The 23,203-nt window shown below is 39.4% G+C and overlaps 1 protein-coding gene across 1 annotated transcript; it reads right to left on the reverse strand.

Moving 5' to 3' along the window:
* Window positions 1-2,901: 2,901 nt before the first annotated feature.
* LOC139723653 (centrosomal protein of 57 kDa-like) lies at window positions 2,902-14,720 on the reverse strand. Its single transcript, XM_071634882.1, has 9 exons — window positions 14,612-14,720; window positions 12,239-12,476; window positions 11,616-11,795; window positions 9,040-9,281; window positions 8,162-8,239; window positions 6,771-6,947; window positions 5,683-5,906; window positions 4,889-5,033; window positions 2,902-3,343 (listed from the first exon to the last, which is right to left on the reverse strand). The coding sequence occupies exons 1-9, from the start codon at window positions 14,636-14,638 to the stop codon at window positions 3,083-3,085; spliced, it is 1,572 nt and encodes a 523-aa protein (XP_071490983.1). The 5' UTR covers window positions 14,639-14,720; the 3' UTR covers window positions 2,902-3,082.
* Window positions 14,721-23,203: the final 8,483 nt, after the last annotated feature.

Raw genomic sequence — 23,203 nt, forward strand, 5'->3', positions numbered from 1 at the left:
GTGTAGTGTGCCAGTCACACCAAAGACAAAATGGGAAACATTGTATGGTTTAATGTTTTAAATTTCTGCCTTACCTGTACAGCATACTATAATCATTATACATTGTACTGTACACTGTATATGTGTATTAATTCAAAAGGTGCAACGACAGTTAATGCTAAAATCATCCATTTGCAAAGATACTGTGTGAAAATGTTGTAACATTCTACATTGTATGACATTAAATTTGGCACACAGCCACTATACCCGCTTAATGGAAGCAAACAGGGAGAATACTAGTATACTAGTCAAATGTGCACACAATATACACCCTAACATGCCATGTAAGGCATTCCAAGATGTGCTGAGTTAATACTGATTACACACAAGCTATACAATATACAAACATGTTTCACAAATGCTTCATGAACATATATATTTGATAACTGTTCATATTTTAAAAGTCACTGAAGTAGCAATCCTTTGAGTACACATGAAACATGCCCCCACTGGGTGTATGTTTAGTACTGTGGCATTAAACCAGCACCAGATAAATTTCTTCCATTTTTGTTGGCCATGTATTCCTCTTCATATCTTTGGATATGCATTCACATTTGTGATACATGTATCTTCAACATGATAAATATCTCAGATTTTCAAATATATGTATTTCATCAATCTGGTATGTTGTTTTTTCCTATTTGTGTCTATGGAAGATAAGAAGATTTTGATATTCTTTAATTATATTTTTTTTTTTCAAATTAGCACCTGTCTAAAATGTGTACATTTAAACAAAACATTCCTTTTTACTTTGAAGAAATATGCTATGTATAAAGCGAGCATCAGTACCCTGAAAAGATTCCTGGACATTTTGGATTCAATGTCACCCATTATTTGGATGTTCATAATGAGGGGCAACCCCAATCTGATTAACGGTGTGTGTTTCCTGAAACATTACTATTCTGACTGATGCATTCACGTCCCGCTGAACCAATCAAAAACAGGCTGTGATAAAGCTTAGTCTAACTCCAGATGTTTGCAACTGATCAAACAAAACGATTTAAACATACAAACATCAGTGTCAAGAGATGGAGGGGAAAGAGTTATTCAGCCTGTCATTAGCGAGCTTTGGATCTGCGACGCAAACACTAAGATGGCGCTATTAGGCAAAAAATGGTGTTCTGCATATGCGCGAGACAGCTGTTTCCATTGTCCAACCTGGGAGGCTGCATCGTCTTAGCATATGCATTGCAAATCTAAAGCTCGCTATTGTCAAGCTGTGAACAAAAAGTAGGTAGTACTGAGTGACTTGAGTGTAATGATAGTTAACATCATCTCCCTTCATTGTTTTCATCGTTGGACATTATGGTAATTTAGTTTAACCCTTTTGAGTTCTTGGAGTGCCAACTGACACAGAAAACTCCAAGGTGTTGCACACACTGTCCAAAATCCCCGGCACACAAAGGGTTTATGGTTTATTTCAGAATCATCATTTGAAGCCATGGCTACCTAGCAGAGAGTAACTGTAATTTGCATCTCCTCAAAATTTGTAATATCAGGGTGGTCCACAACTTGAAATTTGAGCATGTTGCAAGCTCAGATCTGAGAATATTGCAGAAATTGTACAGTGCGTGGAGCGCACATCACAAGCACGTACATGTAGTACGCAATATTTCGCAGCTTATCTTTCTTTGTGCCGCTTACATTCAATGTTCTCTCTCATGTTTTGCACACAAATATCTAAGTACCAGGTAGTTTGATGTTTCTTATGTTTTGCACATGCTTTTCACATTTGTGAATATATTTCGTTTTGAGCTTGTCGCAAATTCTTGAAAATGTTGTACAACATATTGCTGGCTTTTGAGGATGTTGCACAAGATTTTGAGCATGTTGTAGCCACATGCTGAAACCCCTCGTGGACCACCCTGTAATATCATCGTGATAATGCTTGTGCTCTACATCCAGAGTTTCCAACTGTTTGGGCACAATGGCAAATTCTAAGAAACATTGATGTTATATATAATATACAATCACCTTGCAACACAATCTCTAAAGCACACAATGATTGTAAGATTATTTCCCTTCCTATCCCACAGCTGGGTGAGAACCAGAAAGACATTAATGCCATGTAATGTCTCTGGAATCAATGCTCTTCTGCTTCTCACCAGTGAGTACTTGCGCATAGTGTGTCTAATACCTACCATCACCTTTCAAAGTTTGCAAAAGATTTCCACAATATACTTGGTGCGCTTCTTCCTAGTAACCTTTCATATTATTTCAGTATATATATATTACAAATCTGGACTGCTTTTCTGTTCAACTGCCCACAGCAGAGTGCAGGAAATGATGCAGATTATCCAAAGAAACAAAGTTCAGTGTGAGTGGTAGATTGCTATAATCCCATATAGTCCAGAGTACATGGACTGGCAGAACTCTTAACATGACTGTCAGAATTCACTGCAGACAAAGTAGCCTAAATTCACAAGGGTAACCCAAATCAAATCCATGGTTTGAATTTAGTCTACAGACTAAAACAAGTGCAAAATAGGCTTCCATTTCAGATGTGTGTGTCGGCGCACATTCATCATCAGATGTCTGGGTACACTATAAATCACGTTCAGTTACACACATGAAAGTCGCATAAGCCACAGACTACTCACGGTACATAAAAACGACCTTTGGGAATTTGGGCCAGTGTGTGAAAAAAAAAAAAAAAAAAACCATCACCACAATTAATATTGGTATGCGGGAATACAGGGGATGGGGACAATTTCCATTGGTAATCAAAAATATTAGCATAAATTGTCCAAACACTGATTTTAATGCAATTCTCGCTTTGAACATACCTGCATTATTGAAAGCCATCATTGTCTTTTTTTTCCAGATCTATCATGATGGGGGTGTAACAGAGAAACTCTGTTGTTAGCTTAATTTTCTTTTCAATGGGAAAAAAAGATGATTGCCATGACTTTCTTTCAAACATTCTTTCACTTACCAATTCTAAACATTCTCGAAATCTCATAAATGACATTAAAATTTTCCTCTTTTTTTTTTCCAACAGTTCTGGAAAGACAACTTCAGTCTTGATTCCGTAAAGTCCAATTTAGTCCCAACTGACATCATCTTTCCTCAGCGTTGTCTGCAATGAACGAATATCTCGCAGCATCTTTGAGTTACTCTTGCTGTTGCCGTTGGATATGTACACTGGCCCCGCCTTCTTGCCCTTTGTCCTGACGGTCGTGATGACCTGGACTTCTGCCCCGCTTGAACTCGAAGGATCAGAAGAGCGTCTGTTCAGGGCGGGTTTCGACTGTGGTTGCCTCGCTTTGGCCATTTTCTTTGTCTTCTTTGACTTGCTTATTACCTGCATGGATGAATGGCAAAACATAGCGCACACAAAATCACGATAAAATGGTGTCTCATGTAGAGGCCCATGATATGAGATTCACAGAAACAGTGGGAAATGTTCAAAAGTCGACTACCATCCAGACAGGTTTAAGTCCCACACTACACTAGCTTACTTATCCCACTCCTTGAGGAGAGTCGTGTGTCAAGTAATCAGGTCATTATTCCTACACACATGAACATATCAATTTTCATCAAATAATGCCAGAAACGTTTTCATAGAAGAATTTGTTAATTTTTTTTTTCAAAATAACATTGCCATGCACAAATTACACTAAACACTATAGCAATCAAGAAAATAATTCTGCCTGCCCCCCCCCCCCAATCCTCTTACATTAAAATTCACAAGGAAAAAACAACTTTTGAAGATGACATTCCCTTCTAAAGCAAAAGATTTCAAAAGTGAAAACTTGGCATCTGCATACTTTGCAGTTACTGAATTGAACAGAATTAGGATTTGTTTGACATGACCACTATGGAAACAATGAATTATTGTAAGCAAGCCATCACAGGACTGACTGCCTTAACCCGTTCCTTACGGGAACCTGGTATACCAGGTTCCCAAGATGAAGACAAGAGTGCCTGCTTTCTTGGCCTAAATTCATGTTTCTTTGTGTTAAAATGCCAAGAAAAGTGGGTTTGATAAAAAGATCAGAGTTTATTCTATCAGCATTTGTTCTCCTTCTGTTTGAAAAATGTGTATTTCACAGTATTATTTACCTTTTTCCTGACTTAGTTTTCGCTTGTTCTGCTGTAAACTCGTACAAACATGTACATAGCGATCACGGCTGAGATCAGTTAGATTTCTGTGTTCGCTGACCCCAGTCCCCCCATTTAGGTGCCTGGTTTTGTGTAGAACAAAAGATTCTGTGAGCTCATCAGCGCACACTCTATTCATACCTCGCACCCGATCGATATTTCCATTGTTCACTGGCACATGTAGTTGACCGTAGAAAGGGGGATACAATGTACCGCTTGACTGCCTTCACACAGGTGGATTACCAACCTGTCTGCCTCTTTGTCGATGGGCAAAAAGAATCTCGCTTGGGAGCATTAAAGACACTCAGAGAATCATGGAAGGAACGGGTTAAAGGGGAAGGCTAGTAACTGATCAGTGGGAATCAGTGGAAATGCTGGGAGATGATTGTTCCAATCCTTATGGGATTCATTCAAGAGTTCATTGTATATCTATTGTTGTGTGAAAATGATTTGCTTCAGAACGGTCTCATATTCAAGTAATGTGCAGATTAATGCTCCGTCACTGACCAGGGACGCTAACCTGGAAGCATTAAACTGCACATTACTTGAATATGAGACCGTTCTGAAGCAAATCATTTTCACACAACAATAGATATACAATGAACTCTTGAATGAATCCCATAAGGATTGGAACAATCATCTCCCAGCATTTCCACTGATTCCCACTGATCAGTTACTAGCCTTCCCCTTTAAGTCCCCTCCAAAAGAGCATAATAAGACCTGAGTAAAGCCGACCACCATTAACCTGTTCTTTGTGCCTCTTCAGAGTTGCAATCTGGTTCCCTTTGGCCTCCATCCGGAACACCAGCTGGTCCAGCTCCCGTTCCAGGTCCTCCCTCACGTCCGTATCCTCCGTCTCTCGGATCTGCTTGGCAAGATCTTGGTGCTCGCTGGGAGTAAGTATTGACAGCAGAAGTGGAAACAAAATTTTGCTAAAAGATGATACCATGGTTACCATGTGTGGTCATAGATCCAAAGTGCAGAAGATACTACTACTGCTTATGATGATAATATTACTTTTTTTCCCGGGTATTGGCTAGGGGTACTGGCTAGCCTTTCTTAGTGTTAGCATTGTTCTTCCGGAGGGCCCTGGCATTCTTATTACCCCAGCATTACCAGGTTCCCATTTTTACACCTGGGTCAAGAGAGACATGGTAAAAACATCTCGTCCAAGGACGGAGTACTTGGCAGGACTCGAACTTTGGACCTCCGTCTGGGTTGGGTTTTTTTTCTGTGAGTTGCCAGGATTATGTCAAAGCAATGTACAATCGAAAGCTAAACTTGCCCCCATTGTATCAGCAAATAATAAATGTTGAAACACATGGAACCAATGCTTTACAATATTGTGTATATTCCTCTTGGCAGGCGACTGAATAATTGTACAGAATAGTGAAGCAAACAGAGGCTTTAGAATTAGCAAAGTTCATTAGGTGATGCAACGTTAGGTAAGAAAACTACATGTATGGATTCTGAAGACATTCCTTTCCTTCCACTCCCCTCCCCTCAGCCTCCCCAATCCACCCCACCCCGAACACTTACAATCCCATCTGCGCAAACTCCTCTTGCAGGCCTAAAACCAGGTCAGAAAGGTCGCTGTCTGTTGCCGACGATGACGTGGACATCGCTCGCCTGACCTTTGCGCTCTGGGGTCGCGGGGAGTGCCGTGCCAATGGCCCGTTGTTGCACCAGGCTGTGTTGTGCGTCTTCAGGAGAGCCATGACACTCTGCAGATTGGCATTGACGGAGTGGCTTGGGGTAGTAGACTGTGAAAGGATGGAGCAAAGGGACAGTGTTTGATTAGCCTTTGCCAAGGCTCTCTCGCTGTATGGTGGTGAGCGAATGGGGGCGAAAAAGGCAAGCTCAGCTGAGTTGGACAGCGTGAGGGCCTTTTGAGATCTGATTCGCAATCTTATGTTAGCCCTCTGAATTACCAATGTTTGCTCCTCAAATTGGGAAGCAAAACTCAACCAATTTGCGTGTCTGTCTGCCCAAGTCTGATTTGCATACCGCGAATGCATGCCACAGACCTCTACTGGTGGTCAGTGATGCATGTGAACAGGCCCTATAACGCCAGCACAGAGGATGTTGGGAGGGCTGCACCATTCCATTGGTCAACCGCAACCCATCAAAATGACTATTCATTAGGGTTCATGTGTAATGAATAATAATGTGTGAAGCAGATCTCAAAAGGCCCTCGCAATGTCGTGTTCAGCTGGGCTCTCTTCACTTGCCCGTTATAGTCAACATACAGCCAGAGGGCCTTGACAAAAGGCTGGTGTTTGATCAGAGTTTCCTTTGCTGAAAATCTCATCAGAGCATCTACTCATGCAGTACATCGGTACCAAGAATCATGACAATCTGTCAAACCACATTAAATTTTGTGGTCAGGAGTGTCGCTGACAACTTGAAGTAAGCCATGTACGAGAGTCTTCGCACTGTTTCCAATATAAAGTTAAACTCTCTTGGGGCTCAACAATGATCAAAGTTAGTGGACGTTCAAATTGACTTGGAAGTTCAGGGTGGCATCGTGAAAACCTAACTACTGTTAACCATTTCTATGGCAGAAACTTTGGACATTGTGTACAATGCTGACGGGTTATAAGCACAGAAAAGGGGTAATAAATCACCTTTCCAACAACAAATGGTAGGTGGCCAGTACAGTGATGCCCTGTTCCTGGAGACTGACGGGGGGATGTCCTCTGTGGAGCTTTTCTCTTCTTCTTCTTGGATTTCGTGGGTCTGGGACGATCAACCGCTACCTCCGTGGCAGCCATGATGCGATTGGTTTCTGCCAGGGTTCTCAGCTAATGCACACAACAAAGATAAGTACAAAATGCATATCATAAAGTGTTCTTCAAATCAAATCAAATCACTACACATACCTACACTCAAAAAAAAAAAAATTCTTGATAGAACTGTAGCAGCAGTCGCAGTGGCAAAAGATTGTGAGGTTTAAGATTGCGAAGTCTTTGCGATCTTTGGTCGTTCGTCCACACGGGCAGCCAAACTTCTGAATCTTTAAGTTCTCAAAGTTTGGGTCACTAGTGGGCATGCGCAAAAAAAAAGAAAGGGTGTGCCGTCTGACAGCTCATGAGATTGTGAGGTAACAATGCACACCTGCACATCACAATGACTGTGCGTTTCACAAGTACCACCCGAAAAGCAGATGGTGGACTCCTTGAGTGACAAACTGCGCAAAGTTTCAGTTGCTAGTGTTCCCACTGTCCAAAGATCGAGAAGATTGGCAGGCGTCGGGTAATTTCAATAGTTTGAGTTGGAAGTTTTGTGAGAAGTTTTGAGAGAAGTTTCGCAGGAAGTCACAGAAAGTTTGCGGTCACACTGGCAAAACCTTAAGATCTTAAAGATCACGATCTTAAACTTCATAATCTTTTGCCAGAGTGATCGCAGCTTATCTGAATTTATCTGAACAGAAATAACTCTCTTCAGTTGGTTAATATCTTATCAGCACAAACTGTTGCAGCTGAGCAGATAAAACCATGGACTATCAAGCCCGATGTCCCTGGTTTGAGTCCACTGACAGCAGCGATTGGGCCCTCACTCGGGAAAAGGCACTTCATCTTTATTGCAAAACTCCAACATTGGTCTGTACAAAAATATGTAAATATCATATTTTGGGTTGACAATGTAGCAACTACAACCAATTTCTCCCTAAAGTCATCTTTGCGGGGACATCACAAGATTGTAATGATTTAAAATGAAGAGTACAATATTTCCACTGATATCACGTAAAAAAATGCGTAATGAATTCAGTTTGAATTAATGCACAGATGACTGTGAGACTTCTGTTACAACTAAAATCCATGTTCAGAAAAAATACATAAAATTCCATACATTTCTTTTTTTCAGAAAAAAAATCTGATTTTATTGAAAGTTCCACCATTCTGTTTACCCGATTACAATCTATTTATTGAGGCAACATGAGTTTTCTGACAGAATTGCACTTTAATTTCTTGGGTGGAAAAAAAAAAATATACAGACAAAATTTGTAATTCCTTACCTCCGCTGCCTGGTCTACTAAAAGCTTTCTCTGTCTTCTTTCTTGCTGTAGTCGCTCTTCAAGTTCCTTTATCTTGCCCTGTTCGAAACAGAAATTTAATCGTGTAATTTAAATACAAACTGTACACATTCTTTTTCTTACAACATACATCAATTATCGAACAAATTTGTAACACATCACTACCTTGGCTTCATTTGGATCTTCTTTTTTTCCCAGCTCCATATTCCTCATTACAATGGGTTTCTAAAATATGAACAAAAGTGTGATTTCTGAGATGTTGACAGAAACTTTTTGATCATTTTTGATACAAGAAAAAATATGACATTCTCTTGACGAAGAAAATGGAGAACATTTCAGGCCGTCAATAACAACCCTGTTCTCTCTGCATTATCAAAATTGTACAGACAGGTTTTCAATGTCTGGTTTAATAAGTCATGTGGCAAATGTAAGAAGCACAAAATTAAAGATCCTGTAGCTTGGGATTCATGGGTGGCTAATTCATTCCCAGCCCATTGGGGTACACTTGAAAACCACTGTAGCACTGGTCAGGTACATTGAAATGTTCGCTCATCAGCAACAGTCAACTCCATTTGAGATTCTTTGGCTGTGTGTGTACTTATGCAGACATCAGTGATAAAGCTGTATACAAGTCGTTGCAGGGATTCTACAATATATCCAAGCCAGGCTAGTCTTCCCATCCAATGGTATCCCTACATTACTGGGTCTCTAAACTGTCAGTATGTTGCCTACTCCCACTACTTTACTTAGTAATAAAAAAGGTATTGGTTCAGATTACTGGCATAACCAGAGAGGAAAACTGAACATTGTTCTGCATTCTTATGTGGTCATGTCAATGTCTTTCTGAGTAAGATTTGCACCTCTGAAGCGGCTTGGTTGGCCGCCAGCCGGGCGTGGTCCCGCTCCATCTGCCGAAGCTTCTCCTCCTGGCTCTTGATGCCTTCCCGCTGGGCGAGGGAGTCCTGCGCTCGGCGGGCGTCGGCCTGGCGCAGCGCCGCCTGCCTGTCTGACTCGGCGGTCTGCACCATGCGCCGCATGTATTCCAGCTGTTTCTCCAACAGCGCCGCTCGATGCTCCGCACCAGACAGCTGGGTTTGCACTTCTATGCATGCATCATGTGGAACGGGATGGGATCAAGAACAAATTTTAGAATGGTGTCTTTGCAACAATTCTCTTGTTTTGTATTGTTTTCCTTTGTTGATTCAATCCAAAGATTAACAAAACAAACTTCAAATACTCATATTCTGACACTATTTAATTGTGCAAAAATCAAATTAGCAAAGGGATTCTCAAGTGTCTAGATGCAGGGCTGCAAATCTCTGTAGACCAAAGAGCACACTTAACCCTAACTAGGCCGGGCTATTTAGGTAGTTGATAGAGCCGGGGGGGGGGGGGCCTCCCAGGCCCCCCCTTCGGATCTCGGCTGTCGACTGCGCGATCGCGACGAAAATTGGCAAACACATTGCCTATGATGTAATCTAAAATACCATGAAGTTATTTTTTCAAAAAATCATCATTTATGCTAAATTATGCTAATTTATGCATGATGATGCATAAAATCAGACTATTTGGTATAAATCACAAAATAAAGCTCAAAACAGGCACATTTTTTGTGTAAATATTCTTTTTAGTGTCCTTAGCAAATGTAATAAAAAAAATTGTGATATCAGAAAAAATTCTTAAGTATTTTATTGTTTTTTTGAATTTCTTATGTATTTCCTTGTTTTTTCGACTTTATGTTTTTCATTGTTTTTTCGATGAAATTTGTCCGCGACATCGCTCCGAACAAGAAAATATGTTATTCATTGATTTTAATCAATAAAACACCAAAATAATCATGCTTTTATGAAATTTGCCTGTAAGCACAGTTTGCATTGAAATTGTACACAAATTCACGTTTTTGAGCAATTTTTGGTCTGACATGCATGTACATATTTATGCGTAACTTCGGAACTGCGCGCCTGGGCGTCGCAAATTTGGTGTCAAAAGATGCGGGAGACTCGAAAGAAAAATGTCATGAAACGTCGCGGCGATAACTTTTTGCGATTGCGATACATAGCACGGAACGTCGAGGCCTAGTTAGGGTTAAGAACAATAAGGTAAACTAGATATATCGCTACAGCTACTGATATGCCTCCGCCATAATGCATGGTTCTCCTGATAGGTCTATAGTACAATGTCTTGACAATGTGTGATGACAGTTTCACACAAATGGCAAAATATTAAAATGACAGGTTTGACACAAATGTGCTGAAAGTTCACTTTCCTAGAACTAGGTTCAATTAGATGAATGATTAAAATGTCAGAGTGCAGGTATTTGGGGAACTGATGATTTTTACTTGACTTTTGACCCTTTTATAAGTTTATGCATTGAGTAATTTTCAAGGTACTGAGAAAAAGTATAATTTCAGTATCAAATGGGAAAATAGCATTATCTAAACCTGGCCTTTGACCTTTGACCTCACAGTTCCAAAGAGAATCACTGTTAGGTTGAACATGCATAAATATGTAAGTTTCATGATGATACCTTGAGTTACTTTCGAGATATGGAGGAAAAAGTGCAATTTAGCACTTTCACTTGACCTTTTACCTTATGACCTTTGACCTTTTGGCAAGAAACTTCCCCAAAAATATATATTGGGTAATACATGCCATACATCAAGTTTTAAAAAAAAAAACCTTCAGGCATATTGCATTTTAAGGAAAGTAGTGATATTTTGAGGAGTTGACCTTGACCTTTGACCCCCCTGACCTTTGACCCATGACCCCCAACTTCCCTAGATAATCACTGCCCATCGGTACAAGCATATATACTAAGTTCCATGAAGATACCTTGAACCATTTGTGAGATATGGAGAAAAACATGAAATTTCAATTTTTTTTCTTCACAAAATAACCTATGACCTTTGACCTTTGACCCTGTAACCCTAAAATCCACACAAAGTATTATCCCCCAAGGATATACCCTCATACCAAGTTTGATGTAAAACCACCACACGGTTCTTGAGATATGGACAAAAACAAAACGGGACGGACGGACGTACGGACGGACGTACGGACGGACGTACGGACGGACGTACGGACGTACGGACGGACGGACGGACGGACGGACGACCCGAAAACATAATGCCTCCGGCCACTTCGTTGCGGAGGCATAAAAAAAACATTCAGAAGGAATTACATATTCTGAAGGAAGAAATGGTAATACTGTATTTACTTTAAAAAAAGGGGGAATTGATGCATACAGAGCATGCTCAACAGAATTCCGGAAAATCCTATTTTCCATTTCAAAATCATATCTTCATGAAGTAAAAAAATAACTCAATAAGGTTAAAAAACAAAATACGAGTTGGCACATTAGAATACTAAACCATATACACTACTCAAAGCATATATGAATTAGCATAGAAAGGTGACAAGCTCGCAAAGCACCAACCTTTGTATTGCTTAGATGTCTTGGATGCTTCAGACTGCCTGTCGGACGTTTGTTTTAGCAAGGTCTGTCTGTATTGGCTTGTCTCTGTCGACAAGGACTTGAGGTTTGCCTCAGCTTGCACCCTCTCCGCCTCCAGCCGCCGAATCTTCTCCTGTAGACCCCGGAGAGCTGATATCACCGCTAAAGTTTGCGATAAGCACGCAGAAAATATAATGCAATAACAAAACAGCTAGAAGGGGCACTGCAAAACTAGAAAAAAAATCATGCAGTCACCCGTCAAGACAACTTTCAGCAAGCAAGAAACCTCACTGACCATTTAAATTAGACTTGTCATCTGCTGATTTGCAATTGATGGTTCTTAACCCATTGAAGACTAGTCCAAAGTATTCTCGGGCTGGGGAGAATGGGAAATGCATGTTACAAGAAAATCAGTCCATCTTCAATGGGTTAAAAAAAAAGTTTAAGTTGTGGTGTGTAACCATGTAACAATAAGATACTATAACCTGTGTGAGCACTGAACAAATTAAATGATATCTTGATACATGTAGGTGAATGATATTGACCACTTTATGTGAGGTCACAATGGGAAATGATCATTAATCATTATCCCACACAATACATACCTCTGCTGTTGCTTTCTGGTACTGCACGCACTTTGTCAGGGGAACTGCGCCTGGCAACTTGATCGGCCAAAAGGGGTCTGGCAGTGGGGTATTCCTTGTACGAAGACACCGACTCCACATTGAACGACATGTCCTCCTGAGAAGGCCCACCTTCCCCTCCCATGCCGCGAATTGTCCTTTGGTATGGAGAAGGCTGCGACTCTAGCCCACCCACTCCATCAAACCTTCTTGTCGGTGCCTGGTATACAGCATAAGAGGTACAAACTGTAAACCTTCGTCTTTCAAAAGGTTCCAAACAATTCTTTACATGACCTTTTCATTCGATTCTAATCAGTTGACATTTTTTTTCAGTATGACTATATTAAAGGGATAGTACAGTTTTGGTGGAGATGAGAATTGGGTTTTTAACTTTTTGCGAGATACCAAGAAAACACTTATGATATAGTACAGAACATACCATTTTAAGAGGAATTCAAAGTTTATTTGACGAAGATCGGGTTTGGAATGACTGAAACATCACAAAACAAAGTAAAACAAAGCGATCGTAATAAAGTGTGGGTCCCACACTTTATTAGAATCGCTCCTTTTTGATATCTCAGCCATTTCAAAACCAATTTTCATCAAATAAACGTTGAATTCCTCATAGAATTACATGCTCTTTCACATTTTATAAGAGGTTTCTCATTATCTCACCAAAAAATGTTAGAAACCTGAAATTAGGTCTCAACCATAACTGTACAATCCCTTTAACCTGAAAGCATTATCGATATGAAGCATGTTGATGTCAGAAAAAAAAAAAAAAACACATATCAAATCATGAGCTCTGTATAAACATGTTACAATACAGACCAGATCAAGAAAGTTTTTAGGTTGACAGCATGAAAGGTGAGCCAGGGAACTGACAGTAGGTGTAACATTTAAGTTCAACTCATAAACAAGACAATTTAACATTTACTCTCGTTTTTATCGGACAGCTAAAATTGTATGTGGATTGGAAATGATCATATGAGTTAAACACGCAAACAGACAAATTGTACACATACAGCCGCAGCCAAAGCTCACTCATTTCTTCCGCAGGCCTATGCGCAAAAGACACGATTGCACAGTGAACTGTGAGTAAGATCAGGTACTACAAATACCAATTTTTGTGACTGAACTTCGGTTTGAGGTTATTTTTACAAAATTGCGATAGGTTCTTTGGCAATAAATGCCTTGAATTGTGGTACTTTATCATTAATCCCAACGCTGTATATTTTCACGCAAGTTGCTGCTGGACGATACACTTCCTGTGCTGGCAAGGTACGGTTGTAGATCAACTGTGGCAGCTGGCACTTGCATGGCTGGCGCATGCTTTTACATGGTATATGCTGGCATCAGAGCTGTCAAAATTTCAGCATGCATGCTCTTGCATTCGCGATGATGGGGTTGCATGGGACTGCAGTAAACAACTGCCATGTGCATGTGGAAGGGTAGCCAGTTTTGAGCGAGCACATACACATGCACACAGCACATGCGGTGTGACAATACATGCAGTGGGGGAGTGGCTTCTACGCTTGTTACGCATATTTTCTAACCACTGTAGTGTACGCTCGCGCTCATTATCCGATCGCTGGAGATCAACATGCGAATGCAACTTTTCAGCGTTGTTTGCAAACATGATTTTGACACCTTTTTGTGCGTGCTCGTCAAAAAAGAGGTAATAACTAATATTGCCGTGGTTTGAAAAGTAAATTTCTCGAGATAGAAACATCATTTCGCCCTGAAATTTGAAATACATCTTAATGATGTAATTCTCTTTTATATGAAATAGACTAGAACCTAGATCTAGTTCACAATCTGCCTTTCACACTAATCACAGAATTTCAAAAGTTACAAAAACACTCTGGGCCAGACACCCTATCAATCTCTTATCATTGATTATTTTTGTCACTGACATTGTTATTCCGTTATTGTCAGTGAGCCTAGTACCTCCTTGATTAGACAAGATAGACTATCGGCTTCTAACGTTACTTGAATTCTTAATCTTGCTGCACTGACCTGCTGACGACTCACTGCACTGCCACTGGCACTGCCATACAATCTGCCCTGGTTACAACAATTTAATCTACAGCACGCCCTGTATCTTGAGTTAGCAATTTTTGGGGCTAAAATGCATTAAAACCAGATTCAAATTTACTCTAAATCAATGCCTTTCCTCAAAGCTCTGCACGCTCTCTCACATCTTTGCATCATAAAAAGAAGCTGAAATTTTGTCTGGCCATATTTTCTATGAAGGCAAAGATACATGTAACAAACATCATTTACTATGGATCGGACTAGCCTACTGCTGGGAACATAACTCTTGCACCCCCGTGATTATCAACCATAACTTACCGACGCATATGATGAATATTTATCCATCAAGACTCTTCGTACGTTGGCAAGTAACTCGTCAAAGTAACTTGGCTCTTTTCAGCTCCAAATCATGAGAACAAATTGTAGAATATGGGTAATTACCCCGGAATGGATCATTATTTCGCGGTGATTTCGCACGTCGAACCACATTCAAATAAATTACAGGTCGCGCACATATCATTTTGAATAATACACCACAAGAGGGCGCTAGATGCCAACCATTCAGACTGACCTACGTAAACACTACAGACTTTTCTCTTCTCATGATATTTTTTTCCACACTGATGAAGGAATGTCTCCCTTTCCGGTTTTCCAACCATCCACATATTCAATGATTACATCACACTGGTCACTACTCTTCACTTTTAGTAACAGGCTGTGTTTTGTTTTCAGTTCAGTTATATTACTGTTGTTACAATAATTGATCGAATTCATTGAAACACTGTAAACTTATAATGCATAGTGTTTTATTTTTTTTTAACACAGCGTTCCAACATATAGCTTTTCGTTGTTGTTGTTTTCTTAATATTTGTGTGGTCATCCAAATACAACTTGATATCAGATCGTAATACCAAGGTATTCTTAATTCGATTCACTTTGATAATATGAAAGAAGTAAAAGTCAACCAGAAGAATGATGCTGTTTTTGATAAACAACACTAATTTTGATATATTATATATGAAGAGTTTGTTCGCAAAAACCGATAAGTCCATATTTGCCAAATGGAGATATTTGCGATTGAAGTTCAAGAAAAATAAAGAGAATAATAAGAAAATGTTTGCTTGCTTCTTTTGACCATAACTTCAAAAATGTACCTTTATATGTAATTCCCAAAATATCATTTAACAGGTATTATTTTGCACTTTATGACAGAGACGGTACTTCAAAATCTTCAGAAATGGACTTATCGGTTTTTGCGAACAAACTCCTCATATATATATATATATATTAATATATATATATATATATATATATATATATATATATAATTATATATAATCATTATGCACCTCACAAATTACTTTATGAAGAACTTGCTACTACGGCCCGATTCAATTCAATTCAATAATACTAAGTTTTCCATCCAAGAACAAGTAACACATGATACTTACATAAACCCACATTTGACCATATCGTATATCAATAATTTATTTGTAAAGATCAAGTCGTAAGGTAGAACACATCTCATATTGTGCACTAAATGGAATACGATAAATTCAATCATGAGTGAAACATTACATACTAGAGTACTTTGCAATGATGACAAAAGTAAATGATGTATTTATGGAAAGGTTAAGTGGCAGTTTGAAATATTTCAGAGGACTACATCATCAATTAAAGAGCAATCTAAACCTTTCTAGTGATAATTCACTTGAATAAAAATAAAAGTCATGAGTATACCTTCAATATTTTGTTGGCTTTAATGAGTTTGATCGGTTATTACCAGGGGCGGATCCAGGAATTCGGTTTAAAAAAAGGGTGCTGTTCGTTATTCCGAAGATTCGCTATTCCGAAGGTTCGTTATTCCGAAGGGTCGTTAATCCGAAACACGCAAATTCCCTATATCTACAGGTTCGTTAATCCGAAAATGAAAAAGGGTTCGTTAATCCGAAAATTTGTGGCGTTATTCCGAAGGTTCCTTATTTCGAAGATTGGTCAATCCAAAAATGAAATTCGGAACAACGAACCTTCGGAATAACGAATCTTAGGAATAAAGAGCCTTCGGAATATCGAACCTTCGGAATAACGAGCTGTAACCAAAAAAAAAAAAAGGGGGGGGGGGCTTCAGTGCAAATATTTGGTGCCACTACATGTATCAGGGCAACTACCCCCGGGTTACCCCAGAGGATGATTATCCCCCCCCCCCCCCCCCCCCCGCCCCCGAGCTTATACCTGTTAGTGATAGGGTATAGAGTAAAGATAAGTGTTAGGTATAGGTTTAGGGTTAGAGTTTGGGTTATGGGTAGGTCCAGGGATATAATATTGTCAAAGGGCATATTGCCCTAGAACCGCCATTACAATGTATATATTTAAAGTGGTGGGGGCTTACACGCTCCCTTTCATTTTTTTAAATTTCATTTATTTAAAGAAAAATTAAAGCCCCTCCCCCCCCCCCCCCATCCGCCACTGATTACTGTACCTCAAATTGACAAGACTCAAGGGAGTTAAACTGTTTTGTGATGATATTCTTCGTATTGTCCATAGGCCAAATAGTCCAGTCCTGACCTTTAATGGTTGAGTGAATCGTTTTGGAACCAGTAATCACCCTCGACCCTGACCTGGTTGGTGTAAAGAGTATACGATCATGTGACTACCAACGACTCGTACTAAGCGTTATACGGTGAAGAGAAAATATCCTTGATATTCAAACTGTTCTGTTTTCTATCTCGTTTTAAGGTCATGCGTAATATTTTTGACTTGATAAAAGGAAATGAGTATTCGAGAGATCGAGAGGGAGGCAGAGAGAGAGAGAGAGAGAGAGAGGGAGAGAAGGCGGGCGGAGGAACAGGAAGAGGAGGGGGTAAATAAGACCTTACCAACTGCACTGATGATCCGCCCTGGAGAACGGGAGTGCATAATGCTGGATGACGATTGATTTAATGTTGACATAATTTTCAGTCTCACCATGCATCCCTCCCTCCCATTCAAGAAACCAAATTCTATATGGACCTATTTTCTTTCAAATCCTAAATGTGCTGGATATTCAGCACCTATACCAACTTGCATAGGCCTCTGAAAATGATAACGATATCTGTATAAGTGATGAGAGTAAATAGTGATGACGACAATGATGATGAAAATAATGATAACAATATTTAGTAAAGATGATCCTATAACGAGATGTAGATCTGCGACGCTAATCCTATATGCAGCTATAGGTCCCATAGGCATGCACATCATGCGCGAGACATTTTCTGTTTCCAGTTTGCAATATCCAATTCAGTCAATTATTCGGGGGTCGAGTTGAGCGCGTCATAAAAATTTGCGCCGCAAAAAGCTCGCTTCTATCGCGGCCCCCCTGTGCTAAGACCCTATATGGATCTCATTCTAGGCCCTATGGACGTGTGATATACAACTGTTACATCTAACTCATTCGGCCCTCTGAAAGAGCTCTAAAAGAGCAATAACATTGAAGAGGCTGCCCTGAGTAAACAAGGCCATAAAAATCATCATTTTCATTTTTATGATTTATGTATGACTTAATGCTATTCATACGATCTCATTTACGCCTTCTTCATCATCATCATCATCATCATCATCATCATCACTATCTAGTATCATTGTCTCAACAATGTTAGCATCGTTATGATCGCCATAATTTCGTAAGTAGGCCCTATGAAGTTTTTCCTGTATCTTTTGGTGGCTTCCGCCCGTAGATATAGCCTAGTGACATGATTTTGACACTTATCACAGAACGACTACAGGGAGATACAATTCGCTCGTACGGAGATACCTCCCCTAGATAGATGGATCGATCCCGGGTGTCCAGTCAGTAGTGTGGTCTGATCTTGATTAAACTGTTTTGGGGATCATTATTTCTTAGAAAGACAAAGATCCGAAACTGAGGTAGGGGCTTATAGGGCTTATCTCCGGGAAAAAAAAAAATGGAAAGAGAGAAAGAAAGAAAGAAAGAAAGAAAGAAAGAAAGAAAAGGAAGAAAGAAAGAAAGAAAGAAAGAAGGAAGAAAGAAAGAAAGAAAGAAAGAAAGAAAGAAAGAAAGAAAGAAAGAAAGAAAGAAAGAAAGAAAGAAAGAAAGAAAGAAAGAAAGAAAGAAAGAAAGAAAGAATGAAAACTCGCTGAGGCCCAGAGGGAGCGCGAGGAGATGGATGCTTATCATTGGAAGTACGATGGATGACGACCATTGCCGGAAATGAACTCGAAATTTTGATAAGTTTTCCTGTGAAAGACTAGCCATGCGCTCTAATTTTTTGCCGGTAGTTAGACGGAAAGACAGTCTTTTTACTTCATTTTGCTGCTCTCTTCTATTAGACTGCAGGGTGCCAGTGTGGCCAATACTGCAACCTACACAAGTATACCAGATTATAAATAGAAAACGGCTGTACATAAGACTTCAAGATTTCATTATGCACACGACAAACGTAACGCAAAGGGAACGAAGCACACGTACGAAGACACCGCAGTAAACTGAACTGGGTGGATCAGACTGAAACCCGCCTTCTGAAACTCGAATAATTCCATTTTACGCTGCGTAAGTGCCGTGATGTGTACACATTTCGATTATTTAGTAATTGATTAAGTGAAAATGCAATTTATAAATGTATTCATCGACCGTATGCATGCGAAATCTATAGTCAAATGTATGAGTATGACTGTCGTACTCTTGAGTCGTAATGTGCAAAAGTGATGGCAATGGGGAACTACGTAGGCTGCGCGATAGCATGGCACGTCGTGCATGCAAGTAAATGGTGCTATGGTGTAGAGGTTAGGGGATGCACGGCCACGGGCGTGCTGTCTCGTATCATCCATCCATTCATTCAAAGATCGTTCTCATCGAGTGACATTATAGCCTTGTGTTTTTCTCTTTATCCACTTCGTTGTTGTTGTTGTTGTTGTCATGTAATAAATGTAATTTACGATTTTTTGATGATGATAATGCATTGATTTGCAGTTGTGTGATACTGGTGGTGACTGCACATTTTCACATGTGACATGAGCCATGTCATGACTCGCTCGTGATTGTCTAGAATCGTGATCATGTTATTTTATGATGGTACAAACAACAATTTGAGTAGATCTAGTCGAGTGCTTTCCTAGCTCGGGCCTACACATCATTGCATGGTAAATGCCAATGGTGGCCTGTGGCCATACCTCTACATGTGCCATGCCCATAAAGTATGGTTTCTTAACTGAATGATTCTGCAGCTTCACAGAAAAAGAAAAGAAAAAGACAAGTCTTGATTCTTTGATATTGTGCATGTATCAATGATGTAATGATGTAGTCTAGAGTAGAGTATTGCAACTGTTTGTGGCAGGGCACTTTCATTCATCAATAAAACAGCTAATGAACAGCCATCATGTGCGCTTAGTTCCACTTTAGAACCCAAGCAGGAGTTATAAGTGTTATGAGAAGTGACACCTGATTGGGCCCTTTCATCAGTGAATGAAATGGTCCCTACTGCCTACATGTAGGTGCCCTGCTGTACAAAGCCTGCTGCAAACAGGATATTTCACTTCTATATATGGCTATAACTATAATAAATCATCAGGATCTGGGATACTTGTTTAGTTGTTTTGTGGTTATGTTGTGCCAATAAGTAGATTAATATCCTTCTCTTGTACTGTAACACCCTCCACCATAAAATTTAAAATGTTAATTTCTGTTGTGTGACCTTTCCAAATATCAAAGCTAAATGTACATTGTATTTCCTGTGATCTCACATGCCATTCTATCTTTTACTTTAATTCATTCGTTTATTTATTGTGTCTAATTTTTTGCTCCACAATTTACCTTATACCCCAGAATAGAAGAACACAAACCATGGCTAGCTCAAACAAAGAACACTTCAGGTTATTCAAGAACAAGGCTCTAGACTCGGAGGAGCTGAGGAGGAGAAGGGAAGAAGTTGGGATCCAGCTGAGGAAACAGAAGAGGAAGAACAGGTGAGATATACTTTGTTATGGCGGAGATGAAAATGGTCCTGGTCCTGAATGAAAACAATTAGGATGTCTGGAAAACAGTGAGTGTGGGATGACAGATTTTGATGCCGAAAAGTGAATTCAAAGTGAACACTTCCATTGACATATCCATATTTTGTGGATAAGTTCTTTCTTATTCCCCCCCCCCCCCAAAAAAAAAAAAAAAAAAAAATTAGATAAATAGATAAATAAATAATAATAATCTTCCTAGTCACCGGAATGACTTATAGCTTACTGAGGTTTGCACAACAAAGCAACCACTAGTGTGCAAATGGTTCTCTATATATAATGCATTGTTGTAGAAACGCATGAAGTGAAAACCTATACCTTCAAGGGAAAATAAATGTGAACATTTTATTAAAACTGGTTTCATGTGTGTTGAGTGCCGAAAGTGATATGATTAGCACACTCAAAAAACTTGTAGAAAGCCACTTCATAGGATCTGTTTGTTTCAATAATTGGCTATTTGGTTGTTTGCATGTCTGACTTTATTTTTGTTGATTGATGAGGAGACATACAGAACATGTGACATCTACAAGCAATTTAATATTTTGTGTTTCTGAAAGATACACCAAAGTTTTCTACTGGAATCAGAATTTTGCATTAGAAAATAGAACAAAGTTGGTAACCAACAAACAAGCATGAACACATAAAACACACACACACACACACACACAAAACATGCACATATATACATGTGTACACTTGTAATTCATCTGTGCAAGAATCACATGATACTGATAGCTCAAGGATTTTACCTCAAATGAAAATGATTTGCTCTGATACTCCGTCCAGAGGACTGGACTGTTTCTGCGCATCTTACCTTCTCCTTATGGATTTTCAGTTTGTTGTAAAATGTGTTGTAAAAAACAGACTTATACATACAGCTGAGTGGTGAGTGCGATTGTTGATGCTGATGCTGGTATGTGTGGGACATGTTTTCATGTATGCATTGTTCTTTCTCTGGATAATACATTATACAGGAACTTGAGTCTTTCATACAGGTAACCAGTGCCTTCTTCCAAAATGTGACAGTCAATAAGGCCGATGTTATAAATGCATGAACCTCATGTATGTGTACTTAGTTCAAAGCCTTCAACTCATTTCATTATTATTCATTCAACCAAAAAGCAACACTGTATATCAGGACAAATACAATACAATAAGTATACAATACAATACAATACAATACAACAATACAGTCCAATACCATGCATAATGAATTGACTCGGGGGGAAAACAAGAAAGAACAGAAAATGCTACACGCATTAGTTGAATAAACTCATAGAAGAATGTGAAGTACATGATGCATGGAAAATGACTGGGACAATAATACAATAGCCAGTTCCATGTCAGAAAAAGGCAGTGTTTTGTGATTGAAGCAATTTGTATAGTGTGTTAAGAACAAATCTGAATCCAAGGGACCTCAATCCTTGTTATTGTTATGAATACTCATTGAGCTGTTCCCTCTCTCCTCACTGGTTTCTTTCCCTTTTTAATAATAAGAGGAATGTACACTGTATGCTGATCATTGCACTATAAATCCTCAATTTTAAGGTTGTTTGTTTGTGTTGTGAAGTGTACAAATGTAGTACACAGTCATGTGCAGCACTCAGGTACTGTATACGCTATAATTTTTGCGTACATAGATTTTCGCGAATTGCCGCTGTCACACATTTTCGCGAGTGGTTAAATTCGCGATGGGGGAACCAGAGAAAATATGAATTGGCAAAGAAAGTGTGAATTTTCAACTTACTAGCAAATAAGAATGATACTAGTTATACACTGCATGAAAAAAACTTACCAAACTCTGCGAACTAGTAAGTTAGAATTCAACATTTTTGAAGTGGTTAAGTCCATCACGCTAGATTTCTGACGAGTGGTCCCCTTGCGATAATGGATTGGCTCTCTACAGTATTCTTAAGTAGACGTGGACGTGTACGTAAACAAGCTTAGCCAGTAACTATATGTTGGTCTGTTCGGTAAGCCATGACATGGTATACTAACGTTAGTACTGAAATGTTCGTATCATCAAGGCAAGGGATTCATTTTGGAAGGTAATATTTTCGCGTGTTGTTAATTTCGCGAATAGCTCCCGACTCGCGAAAATAACCCCCCCCCCCCGCGAAATATATAGCGTATACAGTATACTGTAAACACCTTTAAACTGTGGAGACACACTGGTCATGGAGATCGTTAGTTGTGTAATGCCTGCAGTTGTAAAGCTGAACAGATCACAGAGATGGCAAAGAAATTGAAGGTAATCATTATTAAGAGGACTGTACTTGCATACTTGGATGTACTCACAAATGAAATGTTGGGGCCTCATTCACTGGAAGAATTCTACCTTTTAATAAGACATTGACTTTTGTGTCATGGGACCTCTACAGTGGACAGGGGTACTTTTCTGGAACAAGGTAGAGATGAGAAAGGCTGTGGAGCAGGAAGAAAGGAGAACCCCCCCCCCCCCCCCCAAAAGAAAAAAAAAAAGAAAAAAAAAAGAAAGAAAGAGAAAAAGAAAAGAAAATACTCCATCATGGGGAAAATGGCAGAAGTCACTTAACAACCACTGCATCCTTTATATCATACATTGTACTTTGTAGGTTTGTAGACATTGACTCAGCATGTAATCAGTCACTCTGAGTCAACACATACTGCCACTATGTACCTTGAACCTCTGGAGGAGTAATTCCTACAGCAGCTTGCCCAATAAACTAGACTGTGTGCTTTGCTGATTGATTCATTTGCAAATGACACACGCATGATATGCATGCAAAGTTCTACAATTGTACACTACGTGTAGAGAGTAGAGCAAAATTGTATTCCACGCAATTTAATTTGGAAATTGGTATTAGAGGGAAAGAAATTACACTGTAGGCCCTACATGTGGCATTTCATGTTTTGATTTTTTTT

This window comes from Diadema antillarum, unplaced genomic scaffold (genome assembly GCF_040938485.1).
Source record: "Diadema antillarum isolate AM-2024a unplaced genomic scaffold, OU_Dant_1.0 scf00000015, whole genome shotgun sequence".
NCBI lineage: Eukaryota > Metazoa > Echinodermata > Echinoidea > Diadematoida > Diadematidae > Diadema > Diadema antillarum.

What these genes read in the sequence shown, in the direction of transcription:
- LOC139723653 (XM_071634882.1), bottom strand. Translation starts at nt 14,638, where the DNA reads ATGGATAAATATTCATCATATGCGTCG. An exon ending in ACCAGAAAGCAACAGCAGAG is followed by an intron (nt 11,796 to 12,238) that starts GTATGTATTGTG and finishes CGCAAACTTTAG; the next exon opens with CGGTGATATCAGCTCTCCGG. An exon ending in CCAACCAAGCCGCTTCAGAG is followed by an intron (nt 8,240 to 9,039) that starts GTGCAAATCTTA and finishes TGTTTCGAACAG; the next exon opens with GGCAAGATAAAGGAACTTGA.